Below are 13,913 nucleotides of genomic sequence, written 5' to 3'. Positions count from 1 at the left end.
TGCCCCAAGACAAGGACTGACTTTAGAAAACTCTTAATAAATGTTAAAAGGTCACCTGTTTAAAATGAGAATGTCTTCCATTTGGCACTTCACTGAGGCATCCCAAGGTACCTTAGGGCACTTCCAGTGGAGTAAATGCACAATTAGTATTTGTGTGCCATATTTAACATACAGTTTTGTTTGTCCTAAGATGTGAATGAGGGAATAATTAAGCCTGCCATAGCTCAGGACCTTTTTCCTCATAAAAATTTACAGTCTAATAAAGTGAGATTGTAGTATTCAAGAGTGATGTTTATTTGTGAGGACAGGTGAGCTAAGATGTAGAAGGGGTGACAGAATTTTGCTCATCCATCTTGAACAAAGCCCTAATGATTATTATTATTAAATTAAGGTTACACATGAAATTAACTTTTCCTAAGGATGGACATCACTGAAAAGTGGTTTTGCCTGAAGTGTGGTTTGGATGCTCTTGCCCATGTGCAGGGCTGTCACTCATGTTCCTATATGGACACTGTGCTCAGGTGGGTGGGGCTAAGGCCACACAAGTCGGGGTGTAGCTTACGGGAGGGAAGTCAAAGTCAGGCACGTTCATCACACTCAGAATGTAGTCCACTCTGAACTGGTTCTCGGGGTTGGCCAGCTCCACGGGGGGCACCAGGTTGCTCATGGCGGCCACAATGGTCTGAAAATGATTTAGCAAAGCGGTCAGGGAACAGCACTGGCTGGGAGGGGGCTATAAGACAGAAAGCACAAGGAGCCAGCACATACTTCAATCGCCTCTTTCAGGTTGTTTTTGATGTCCTGCACTTTGGTTGCCTTCTCACTGCAGTGGGATTGAAAAGAAAAGAAAATCATATTGCACCATGTCAGTTAGGAGTACTGCTTTCATAAAGATATCCCGACTAAAAAGCATAGTATTCTGTTCTTCAGGGACTTGTGGGTTCGGATCTGTGCAAAGATTGGAGGTAGCTGAATAAACACAGTTGCAAATTATAACCTCCCAAATGTGCCCTGAGGGCACGCCCAATCGGGGCAGATTAGCAAATTGCCTTAGCAATCATGACTGTACCAGAAGTTGCATGCAGCTCATTTAATCTTTCATGGGTTTGAAGCCCCCACACTACATACTAACACTTCCTAAAGGCTTCTCCTGGTCCTATCAACATCTGGGTAGGGGTGAGGCTGGAATGATAGGTCCCTGTGAGGTTGGGGTGGAGCAAAACAGTCCCATGGTTTGACTTGGAATTAACTCAGTTGCTAGATTAGCATACTGAGAGAACCAGTGAGCACTGGTGGTGGTGTTTATAATAGTTCATCACAGGAGTCTGGGTGCGGTGGCTCACACCTGTAATCCCAGCACTTTGGGAGGCTGAGGCGGGCAGACTGCCTGAGGTCAGGAGTTGGAGACCAGTCTGGCCAACATGGTGAAACCCCGTCTCTATTAAAAACACACAAAAAAACTAGCTGGGCATGGTGGCATGCACCTGTAATCCCAGCTACTAGGGAGGCTGAGGCAGGAGAATCGCTTGAACCCGGGAGGCGGAGGTTGCAGTAAGCTGAGATGGCACCGCTGCACTCCAGCCAGGGTGAGAGTGAGACTCCGTCAAAAAAAAAAAAAAAAAAAAAAAGTCATATGTGCGATGCTCCAGGCACTGCAGCTAGCAGCAATGAAACTTCTAGTTCATGATGTTAGTGCATGTTGGTCCATGTGCAGTAGGAATCAAATAAGATTCCACCCCCTAGAAGGGCTTATAATCTAAGGGGGAGGGGAGGTCAGATCCCACTGGTAAGTAGAGGTTGAAGGTTTTGTAGCTTTTCCTTGACTTTAACTCAGCCACATGGGATGGCCTGCGTGGTCTTTATGGAGTGATCTATATTCAGGGTCACTGGTCCCACAGGTAAAGGCCACACCCTTTGGCTTCTGGGGACCATAACAGAATGTTAATTTTTGTACCAGATTACACTGATCCAAATGCTGAATGTTTTTCAGAAACTAGCCTTCATTAAAAGCACAGCCAGGGAAGGTTGTCGAGTTTATGTTTTTAGAGGGCAAGAAAAGGCCTCTTGTGTGGAGTATGTATCTCATCAGGTCTATAGCCCAAAAATGGAACCAGCACACACAGCACACCTGCTGTACCTGTTAGGCCCTGGGAGGTGAGGGCGCTGTCATGCGGAAAAAAGGTGCTATGGTCCTGCCCCTCTGACAGGGAAACTGAGGCCGAGAGGGGGGAGTCACCAAGGCAGAAACCAATGGGAATGGGAGATGTAGGGGACAGAGTTTATCTTTTTCACGGTTTGTATATATATATTTTTTAATCTGTTGAGAGTCCCAGTTTTTGAAGCATTCACTTGGCTGATTCACCATTCATAGACTGGAGTAGAAATTAAAACATATAATCCCTCCAGACTAGAACATGACAGTTAAGGCAGAGGAAAGGTGAAGGGAGGTTAATTAGCAAGAGCAGACGAGCAGGGCAGGGCAGTCAGTGGAGCAGCAGGGGTGGGGGGCAGGGACAGACGGTGGGGTCAAGTGCGGGCCTGTCGACAGGCCTTCCACAAATCATTTGGTCTTTCCTTTCTCAAAGAATTATACTTGCAAATTTATTCTTTCTGAATAAACGTCTGTGTACTTCTGGGCCTTCACCTGCTGAAGGATCCCATCTCGCCCCTTTCCTACGCGAATCCCCTTTCACAGGTCACTGCAGCACTGCTCTTCTACATTGGGTGAAGAGCTGGCGAAGTTCAGAGGGGCCACGCTCATTAGTGGTGGTGGGTGTCTGGGGTGGGGAGGGGGGACAGACGTTGCCAGGAATCCCCTCAGGGCCATTTAAGTAAAAGTGCTGCAGGACCGGAGAATCTCAGAAACACAGATGACAGGGAGGTGAGCGAGCTTCAGGCCTTGTGTACAAATCTGAAATCTGATTCTGGCCCCCAGACTCTTAAAGCAACCACCTTAGAGTGAAAAGGAGTGAGTCCTGATCGCTCTGTGCGACTGTCTGCTTTGTATGTGCAGAAACAAAGCTCATTTCTGAAATTAAGAATTCCCGGCCTTGGTATTACAGTCTAACATCAATTATTTAGATGTTATAAATTAAAAGGACATGTGTTTGATGGTCCCCAGTGTTCACTTTTGAATTCAGAATTTACCTAAAACCCCCTAGGGCAAATCTATTCCCATTCATTAAAAGCAGGCTCCACTTCACAGGTAATGAAAGCTATTACCCTTTGGTTTTGAGGTTCCACAATAGTAAAATTAAATACGTTCGGGTATCGGGTACTAAATATCCAAACCTGCATACAGCAAGAGAAAAGTATTTCCAGAAACAAGTTTCTTTCATTCAGTTTGATATTTTGGTCTAAGCAGTAGTATGATAATTGGAAAACTTCCCGTCTTAAAATACGGATATTTTGAGAACGTGTTCAGTATTCATCTACGTATGTGAATAGGTGTGGGAGTATATCAAGTATAAAACAGCTAAAATAGAAATCTAAAATCTAATTCGGGTGTGTAATACTAAAACATAAAATTCTTCCATTGAAGCAATTACTATGTAGATGGAGATATTATACTGGGGGTTGGCAGGTTTATCATCACTTTTACTATTGCTTAATGAATTTAACGTTGATTGTGAAATTCAGAGAAAATTCCTTAGATGTCTTTAAACTACTCAACAAAGGCAAAACATATGCCATTAGCTAGAATTCTGATTCGCTACAAAATTGGGACTAAGGCTGGAAGTACTTTTAGGGTCTTGGTTCCTCCTCCTCCCCCTTCTATGTATAAAGCAGATGGGATGTGTTCAGTTTTTAAGAGCTCCTCCCCTCCCCCCGCTTCAGTTAACTAAGTGGTGGGGGAGGCTATTCAGGTCTCCACCTTAATCCTTGTGCTTTGGTGGGAAAAGACAGACAAAAGAAGGAAGACAGAAGACAGACGCGAGATACAGGGATTGCTGAAACATGCAGAGAATTTTTATTTATCACGAATGTTAATACTTATATTGACTTGCAGAACAGAGTCAGAGAGACGTGCAGGCCAAGGTATTAGTAGGGTTCAAGGGTTTAGCAGGACATCTAGTACACAGTAGGTTGCTCACTAAGGACTTGTCATATCTTGCTCAAATGCCAACTTTTGGTACAGCAGATTGTCAATTAGTCATTTCTTATAGAGATGCCTTTTTGGATAGTTGTCATACTACATTTCTGCCAATTAAGGATTTCAGTCCATTTTTCGTTTTTTCAATCATCGTTTAAGGTCAGGTAGCAGGGGCCCCATCCCCCCTCCCCCCTCAGATAACAGAATAGTATTCTTATTAGAAGTTCCTAAGACCGAGCAATTCCAGCATGCAAATTGTGATAGGACATAGCCGGGAAGATGAGAAACTGTAGCCATCATCTAGGGATATTATATTCTAAAAGAAACAGATGAACAAACATGTGTCAGTTACTTTGTCCCCAGACCCCAATATTTTTGCCCCTCCCCTCCCTGGCCACAGAAGCTGTTTCTTTGAGATGCCCTAAACTAAGTCAATGGTTCTGGATGGTCTTATGAGAAATAGCCACTCCACCACTGCATGCTAAATACACAGCAGAGCTAGAGTGGTTACCTGGCATGCGTGTGTGTGTGCGCGGCGCGTGTGGCTGTGTGTGCGTGTGATGTGTGTGCGTGTCTGTGTATGCATGTGCGTGTGTGTGTGTGTGTGATGGGTGTGGGGATGCAGGAAGCAAAGAAAAAATAATTTGATAATGAATGGAAAAATAAAAGATGCCATCATGAATTTCCTTATCCACCAGCTAACGTAAAGTGCCTTTGATTCAAATAAATTTGATCATTTTTAAAAGGCCAGAGGCTTTTCGAGATGATTCTTAACGACCTGCTGCAAGGTACCAAGGCGTTTTTCAAAATTAAAGACGGTGCAGCATTGCATATTTTAATAAAGGAAACAAATTTTGTTTCAAAGAGGTCTGAAATTTTAAAGTCAGACCAACCAGTGGGTAGATGGAATTTAGTAGATAGTTTTAAAACAAGTAGCTGGTTCAAATGGAGAGCTGGGGGAAAACAGAAACCATATGGAAAAACATCAATTCTCAAAATCCTAAACTGATCGTCTAAGGCTGAAATCTATAACTTTCCCCCAGCTGGATCTCATTCTACTTTAAGCATGGCCAAAAAAATTTATGTTACGCACTTTACTTGCTCCAAAATGTCAGGAAATTGTGTTATTCACAAATGGATGCCAATATGGCTGATGGTCCTTTAAATGATTTTTATTTTCTTCCCGGGTCTCTGGCCTCAGTTTCCCAGTATGATCTTCATGTTTGTTTTGTTTGTTAAAAATTTTTTCTGTTTTTGAATGTGCCTACCCATCGCTGTTGCTCCTTGCAGCCTGCGGGTCCTCTTCGCCGCCCCTTTTAAAGAGAGATTGAAAGCTCACCTAATCTGCAAGGCACCGCAATTTCACACAAACCACACACAGTCTCTCTACATTCCTAAACAATCAGCCAAGAGCAAAAGCAACAATTCGCGCGCCATCCATCCTCCCGGCAATTCTTAGGTCGCCTTTCTGGCTAAATTGGAACATCCACTGAGACTGCAGGCCATGGGGGAAGAATCCCACACCTTTGCTGCAGTATTAACAGAGCTCTCTGGAGACTGGTCGGAGACAGGAGGGATGGATAATTGTTTTCTTGTGCTTTCACTAAACGTACACGCATTAGGGAGCTAAAGCAGTGATTTATCTCACAATTCTTTGGAGAATATGGCAGCGCATAAGGCTCCTAATTCTCCCAGGTCAGAATCTTCCCAATGTTGTAACTTAAGGCACAAAGGCATAAACGGGGGAGATTTCTGCCCAGGATTTCCTGCAAAACTAATGACCTCACTTCTTGCAGTGGAAGGAAACTACCTATAAAATGGTTTTATTTATAAATAATTGTTCCCCATAAATTGTCATTAAACTATGTCTGGACTGTGATGTAGCAAAAAAAATTTCAAAGAACAAAAGCCCACCCACCACCACCACAGAAAAAACAAAAAGAACAAAAGCCCACCCACCACCACCACGGAAAAAAGAAAAAGAAAAAAAAAAAAAACAAAAACCCAAACCCGATCTTCATAAACAGTAGGAATTCCTCCTTGAAGGCCGAAGGGCAGCATTCTACAGTTTGGTGATTGATTAGCTTAGTTCAACCAATGTTAATGGTGTTTATGTTTTGTTTTTGTTTTGTTCCTGGCACTAAATGTAAGAAAGAGAGTTAGTTTTGAGTTAGAAAATCCGCATCCAACCTCTGTATTTCTGAAGGTCAAATCAGTATTATCTCACTCTTAAAAATGTAATCAGTATGGCAGCCCGCAGAGAGTTAAGGCAAATTTAATAGCTCAGCCGAGCCCTAACAAAACGCAAGATCAGGGAGGAAAAACCCTGTACCACCCAGACCACCCTTTAGGGACAGATGTCACTGTCTCATAGGGAATTCCTAGTTAAGAAGGAAATAGCTTTTGTTGCAATACCGCAGTGAGGAAAAAGAAAAAAGGAGGCAGTTGGATGAGATAAAAATAAGGTATCTAGGCTCCCATGAGGAATACCCCTGTAAACCCTCTCACAGGCTAAATTTAACGTTTATCTGTGCCCTTGTCTGCAAAGAAGGCAAACTGGGAATGTTGCTTCCTCTTTCCAAAAAGAAAACAGAAAAGAGAAGTTCTGGTTTAAAACCCTTGCCTGGTGTTACAGGCTGGCTCACTTAGGGAGGAGAATCCTTTCTTTAAAAATTTTTAAATTTTAGGGCAATCTGTAATGAAGCTGTCAGTAATTTATTTCAAAGGTGACTTAGCTTCCATCCGACTCAAGCTAAGGTAAACAGTGGCTGCTGCATCTTTGAAAAATGCTAGCCATGTCCAGTTTTCATCAAAATATTTATCTAGAGAATACATGGTCAAATTATTTTTGCTTAACTACTCTCATGAATAAGTACTCGTGCAAGTTGCAGGGGGAAAATTTACGCAAGATTTTTCTTCAAATGACAGATTCATGGTTGGAAGTCTGTCTCAGGGTTTTTATTTATTGTCAGGATGGCAGTCTCCGCTGGCAGGGCTTTATCGAGGGGTGTGTCAAGAATTAATTTCGGAATTGGTTGGTGACAAGTGATGCTGACTTACTCAATAGCACGTATGTACACGTTGATAACCCATTGAGAGTCATAATCAGATGAGTGAAGAAGCCCCCTCTGCATCCCAACCAATCCTTCTGAATTCAGGGTTAAAGTAGAAAAAGCATCCTCAACTAACAGGACTATTTGTATGGGTGATGTCATCCCTCTCTAAACAATTATTTGATCTAACAAATTCTAGAATTCTCCATAAGGAGCTGCCTGCCTTGCTCTGAAAGGTGAAAAAGTTCACCTTTGTTTCCCGGATGCTTAGTGACTAGTAAAGGTTTGTTTGTTTGCTTTGTTTGTTTTTTTGGGGGGTGGTTGGTATAATTAAATGCTACCACCTTGACTCCAACTCCCCTTTTGAAATGGAAGCTGAAGCAACTCAAGGTTAAATTTTCAATTGAATCCAAGTTTAAGAAAGGGAACAGGACTGTGCTAACCAGCTAGTAATTACAAACTAGTGCCTTCAGGTACTTGAAATCTAGTGTGGTTAATGCTCTCATACCAGTGAAAACAGACTGGTCAACTTAGTTTTGTTTTGTTTTTTACACATTTTGTTACATGAGAACGATGGGTAGGCCCCATCTGGGGTCTTGGGGAGAAAAGCAAGTTCCCCGATTTATTGAATGTTCCCTGTTTGCATTCCCCATGCCAGGCAGGGCTTCCTAACTTGTCTCACAGGTCTAATACAAAGTCTCTCCTGCTTAATCTTCATTCCCACTACGGATTGCCACACTGTGCTATACCAGGATACCTGGGAGGACTTTTCAAAGGCAAAAATGCCCCTCAGTGAGGCTGGGAGTGCCTAACTCCCAGTCTTTCCATCCTTTAAATAAATGTTCCCTCTTCTTTTCTGTAGGCAGGGGTACTGATTTGTTTTTTGTTTTCAAGGGAAACAATGATTTACCCATAATGGTAATTTAAAGGGGGACAAAAAAAAATGAGAAACTGTAAACACGGGCTGCCACTTCCAAATCTGTTTCTGGTGAGAATATTATGGAAACAATGTTTCCCTAATAGTTTAAAACATCCTGTGTTGGTTCATTACATTGAAATCTGCGTGAGGTGGGGTGGGGTGAATTTGCAGTGATCAGCATGGGCCGGACAAGGGGGCGGCCAAAGCCACGTTGAAGACGCTGCAGTGATGTCTGGAGACTGTGGCACGGACCTGGCCCGGAGAGGGGCTGTCACGGGGCCAAGTGCTGTCAAGCGTCCCCTGCAACCAGGCACGATTTTCTTGGGATAGGGAGATGTTTGTCACAAACACTGGTGCTTTCATCAGTAGTATTTGTTGCACCAAAGATCCAAGGGGGTGGGGGACCCTAAAGAGCCCTTCCCAGGATTTTCTAATATGTAAATCAGGAAAAATTAAGTGAAAACTGGCTGCCCAGCCCCCAAAGCCCACCTATACTTCCTAAAGGTTAGTATAAAGTCTGTTCCTCTTACTCGGTGCCCCCCTGCACAGATTTGACACTTACTCTCCATTAAACCCATTAACATGCAGGATCCTCATCTGCTTCACAATGGTGCTTTTACCAGATTCTCCAGCACCTAGAAAATGAAAGTAAGTCTCAGGTTATGAAGGAGGCATTTTAACACTTTGGGCAGGGAGGACTGCTGTTGTTGTTTTGTTTTTCCATAGAAGCAACATGCAAAAAACCAAACACAAAATCATAGACTTGCAACTTTCCTTGACATTTCGACGCAGAGAAAAGGAAATCAATGTCCAATTCAGTGTCTACCTGCAGTATTTCACCATCCAAATAACAAACAAGAATTTAAGGTTTGCTGGTTTTAATTTTTCTTTTGACTGTTTAAAAAATTGTGGGGTGGCGTTGGAAAGGGGCAAAGAGAAGGAATGACGCAATTTTGTCATTTGTGGGGTAAACAAGAAAATTGAAGTTAAAACTGTGAAACTGAATCCCTGATACATGAACATTCACACATAAACATATCTAGACACATAATTTGTTGTCAGATGTTTCATGGTTAAAATACCCGGGATTCCCAACAATGCCCAGACACTGCAGTCTCTTCCACATCACGTAGCGATGCAGCACTTTCCTTCCAAACATTTTCACAACGCAGCTTCTTTCTGTGCAGGTTTCCTACCCCTTGGGCTACTTAAAAATCCACCCCTAAAACTGCATTACATTTTATCCACTTATCCATCCTCCTCTTTCCTCACAAACTATATCTTTCTAAAGATAAATTCCCTCTGGGTACAACTATGTTGCTGAGGAAAAGGGGAGACCATCAATTATCTGTCATCTTCTGGAAAAACCACACTTTAACATCAAATACAGTTCCTGAGACCCTATTAGCATTAGGTAAACTGCAAAAACAACAGTAAAAAGTAATATAAGAACAAAACTTTAATCAAAAGGAAAACTATCCCTGGGAAGTACTGAATTTGAAAGATTCCAAGCCCTTCCCAACTCAAAGAGTAGAAACACATGCCTCCATTTTAAATCATCTTTCATTTGTAAAAATACATATATGTTTCATGGAAAAAACACATTTCCATCAAGCTAGAGGGAGGATTGCTATTTTGCATCTTTTTTGCAATGCACATTCTCCAACAGATAATCCACGTGTGAAGTTTTTTTGCCCTCCTTCCACACAAATCTGTTTTTACCTTTTTCTTTCTTTTTTAACTTTTAATTGTATTGTTTTAATGCCCAGATAGCAAAGCATTCCTCCTTTACTTGCCTTTTCACAAGCCCGTAATCAATATCTGTAAAAGTTAAAATTAGTTTCCACAGAAACGCTGATTTCAAAGCAAACACTATCTTAATGAGCCTAACTGGTAAATTAAAAATATAAATGGCACTATTAAGAGAGGCCACGGAAACAATACGTAATATTTAGCAGGATCTCTAATATTCTAATTTCAGAAGTGTTAAACTGTGTAACAGTTACAGGACCTATCTTTCATAGGCAAAAACAGATCCGTGCCTCAGTTTCCACATTTATGAAATGTGGCTGAAAAATTATTTTAAGATCATTGTAGTTCTCTAATTCACTTAATTTTTATGTCATTAAGATGGAGTAAAAAGAGGATTTGGGGCATTATTAGGTTTCCTCTTTTGTGGGGAGGCATTATTTGGTGAGAATCACCATTTAAAAATGCAAAATGTTGTGTCACTGGCTTAAGCTGCAGATTCCTAGGCCAGAGGCAATCAATACATCATGATGTAATGTAGTCATATAGACTAGGACACTTAGATTAGCCCCCGTGACGCAAGGCGTGTTCTGAGTAACAGTCTCAAATTAAGTGAAGACTTTGTGATCACTGCACAAAAGGTGTTGGAAATTTTAAGATGTCATTAGCATCACACTTGACTTAAAGTAGTATTGAGATAGCATTCACAGAAAAGATTCTAGACTTTTCCAGATTTATACTTTGATATCAACTTATACGCATACTAATATCCCAACAGCATAATTCTGCCTTTAAAAGTTTTAGACAAGACAGCAACACATGTACCATTTAATTACTGAAATTGCAAATGCATAAACACCAAAGACACGTATTTTCACTTAATTAGTAATTTTCTGCTTTTATAAATCTGGACCCAGGAGAACAAAGTCATGACCTATGCAAAAAGAGCAAACCAAAAGCCACCAAAGGAAAATAAATAAGAACAGCCTTTTATTATTTTCTTTATACTCAAGCTGTTTTGTTGAAATGTGACCACGAACTAGGTCTTAACCTAGCAAATTCACAAATTTATTCAGATAGCCAAATTATCAAGGAAGTGGAAAACTTCCATTTTTAATTAATGCTGTGTAATTCTTTTGGTCATTTCATTACATTTTTTTCCCCAAAACAGCACCTTAAGAAAAAAAAAGGAGGAAAGGTCATCTCCTTATAGTTAACCTTTTTTTATTTTATTATTTTTTTAATCAGAGAAAAAATCGCAATCCAAAAAAGAAAGCCCAAAACCAAACAACTAAATGTCACTTGATAAACAACTAATTTATGTCTTTTTATCTCTTCCCACCTGGAGGAAAAGTCGTCTCCTTAGAGCACTCTCAATCCCCCCTCCCACCTTGAGAAGGACAAAAAAAAAAAAAAAAAGAAACCACGCCATTTCCAGACCAAGAAGCCATTTACAGACAAATGTCATTCTCCAGTTTTATCTGATTTGTGAATGTCTTTTTCTTTTCACAAAGCACTCTCAATGTGGCCAGCCAGCAGGAAAATGTGTTTTTTTTAATGGTTTATTGAAATAGTGTTGGGGGGGGGCGCTGCTCGTGGTGGGTGGGGGGGGCAGCTGCTACAATTAATTCTCCGCTCTGCTTTTGAAAAAGCCTGCAAGTCTGGAAGGGGAAAAAAAGGTCATACTGTAAAATGACGTGTCATTTGGCTTCACTGGGCACTTCTCGTACTAACTCTATCCATTTTTTGGTGTTGGGGGGTGGTCTTATTTTATTTGACTCTCCTTCTCCTCCTTCCACGGCCCGGCCTGGCCCGGGACACGTCTGCTCCGCGCACACACAGTCGGTCCTGCCCGAAACGCACCAAGTCGCGCCCAGCGGCAACCGCCCTCCCTCCTCCCCTCGCCGCCCCCCTCCCGACTCCGGCGCCACGACTCCCTTGCGCCCCCTCCCCCCCACTGCACCACCTTTACCGCTCCGATCCTTTCCGAGGGGCTGATGTCACCAGCCCCCCCACTCTCCTCGGCCACTTCTCCCCGCCAAAGCCTCCCTTTGGCGAGGCCCCCTCCGCCACCACGGCGCCCCCCAGCGTCACCCCCTCCTCTCCTCGCCCCTTTCTTCCCCCCTTTCCCTCTCCCAACAAATCTCACACCCCACGGAGGCGGGTCCCCCTCCCTCTACCCGCCACCCGGTTTCCTGTCCCCGAAACCCTCTTTTTGTCGCAGTCCCCGGAGCCCCATGGGCTCCCCCTCCCCCTCCCCAACACGCACCCAAACCCCTGGCGTCGTGTAGGCCTCGCGGAAAAAGAGAGAAAGAGAGAGAGAGGGGGAGAGCGAGAGCGAGAGCAAGAGAGAGACACTGAGCGGGCAGGCCGGGGGAGGGGGACCCGCGCCCGCGTCGCCACGGCCCCCCGCCCCGTTTTTGAGCCCTCGCCCGGCCGAATCCGCGCCCCGGGGTCCCCCTTCCGGCCTCGCCCCCCACAGACAGAGCCCGCGAACGGGCGGGGGGCTCGGGAGCGCGCGCCCGGGGCGGGGGGCGGGCTCGGCGCGCGCGGCCTGCGGGGCGCCCTTCGAGGGCCCCCGGGCCGGGGCCGGCGCCCCCCGCCCGCCCTTACCCAGCAGCAGCAGGCGGTGCGTGGCCCGGTAGACCTGCTTGTCCTTCTGCAGCTGCTTCTCGATCTTTTTGTTGGCCTCACGCTGCGCCTTCTCCTCGTTGCGCTGGTCCTCGGTCTTACTGTTCCCGAGGCAGCCCATGGCGGCGGCGGCGGCGGCGGCGGGGCGCGGCCGGGCTGCGGCGGCGGCGGGCGCGGGCGGCCTCACGCGGGCCGGGAGGGCCGGGGCAGCGCCGGGCGGGCGGGCGGGCGGGCCGGGCGCGGGCTCGGCTCCTCGGCAAGGAGCGCGCGGGGCGGACTGCGGGCCGCGGGCCGCGGGGCGCGCGGACGGGCGGGAAGGGGAGGGTGGTGTCGGTCGGACCGAGGGGCGCGCGCAGCTCCCCGCCCCTCGAGCCGAGGCCGAGGGGGCTGATGGCCGCCGCCGGGCCGAGGCGGACCAGAGCAGGAGCTGCGGGAGCTGCTGCCGCCGCTGCCGCCGCCGCCGCTCTTATTGCCTCGGCCGGGCCCCCGCCGCCGCCCCGAGCCAAAAGCGCCGCGGCGGGCGGGGGGAGGCGGGGGGAGGAGGAGGCGGCGGCGGCGAGGGGGGTGGAAGGAGGAGGAGGAGGAGGAGGAGGAGGGCCGAGGAGCGGCCGCGGCGGCGGCAGCGGCGGCTGGGAGGGCGGGAGCCGGCGGAGGGAGGCGGCCCCCCGGGAACCCGGGGAGGGGGTCCCTCCGCCCGCGCCCGGCCGGGGACGGGACGGGCCGGGGAGACGCCCCCCACCCCCCGGGCTCGGGCAGCAGCCCGGCTGAGCCGAGGGGGGAGAGGGGGCGTCTCCGCGCCAGTGACGACCCCTCGCACGACGCCAACGCTCCACCCCCCGGACCGCGTCGCCCGGCGCCCCCGAGGCCTCCTCCCCCTCCCGCGGGCGCCGCCGAGGGGCTGGGGTGGGCGGAAGGGGAGGGAGCGCGCGCCCGGACTTAGGAAAATTTTCGAAAGAGCGAGAGACACAGAGAGCCAGAGAGCAGGAGTGTGGAAAAAGCGAGGCGAGCACAAACCAAAGGACAGAGCAACCGAAAAGGAAAATGTGTCCACACACACACACGAACACGAATAAAAACCCACACTACACAGCGATGGTGGTGTCTGGTGGCGGTGGCGGGGTGGGGGGTCTGACTAGATGAGCCGCTCCTCGCGCCCCCGGCGCCGGGCGCCATGGCCCGAGCCGAAGGCGCCTCTGGCCCCGGAGCGCCCGCGGCCTCTGCGCTTGGCGCGGCCGCCCAAGTAGGAGAAGAAGGCGCAGCCCAGGAACACTCGGAAGCAGCAGGTCGCCCCGAACACGAAGCCGCAGCCGCGGCCCTGCTCCGTGCGCTTCTGCAGCAGGAAGTTGAGCACCCACGAGGGGCTGCGCACCGAGAAGACCAGGAACACCACGAGGGGCAGGTGGGCGCTCAGCGCGCCAGCCTTGAGCGGCCCGGGCCGCCACACGATGCCCCCAACGCGCGGCGCCGC

General features: G+C 47.0%; 1 protein-coding gene across 7 annotated transcripts in view; it reads right to left on the bottom strand.

The window, feature by feature from the left end:
* The window catches only part of LOC109023045 (guanine nucleotide-binding protein G(s) subunit alpha), a 70,688-nt gene that overhangs the window by 6,868 nt on the left and 49,907 nt on the right, over window positions 1-13,913 (bottom strand). Inside the window, exons 1-5 of one of the 7 annotated variants that reach the window (XM_031004791.3) lie at window positions 12,428-12,888; window positions 8,628-8,700; window positions 5,362-5,406; window positions 769-823; window positions 563-682 (exon numbers count right to left, since the gene is read on the bottom strand). In XM_031004791.3, coding sequence (XP_030860651.1) covers window positions 563-682; window positions 769-823; window positions 5,362-5,406; window positions 8,628-8,700; window positions 12,428-12,566 — 432 coding nt within the window. In that variant the 5' untranslated portion in view covers window positions 12,567-12,888. Of the gene's footprint in view, window positions 1-562; window positions 683-768; window positions 828-3,947; window positions 4,410-5,361; window positions 5,407-8,627; window positions 8,701-12,427; window positions 12,913-13,913 lie in introns of those variants that run through there. The other 6 variants (XM_055372859.2, XM_055372861.2, XM_055372860.2 and 3 more) reach the window with 6 other exon arrangements.

Source organism: Gorilla gorilla, chromosome 21, assembly GCF_029281585.2.
Source record: "Gorilla gorilla gorilla isolate KB3781 chromosome 21, NHGRI_mGorGor1-v2.1_pri, whole genome shotgun sequence".
Taxonomy (NCBI): Eukaryota; Metazoa; Chordata; class Mammalia; order Primates; family Hominidae; genus Gorilla; species Gorilla gorilla.
Note: the sequence above shows the minus strand (reverse complement) of the source record. Positions and strands in the feature narration are given on the sequence as shown.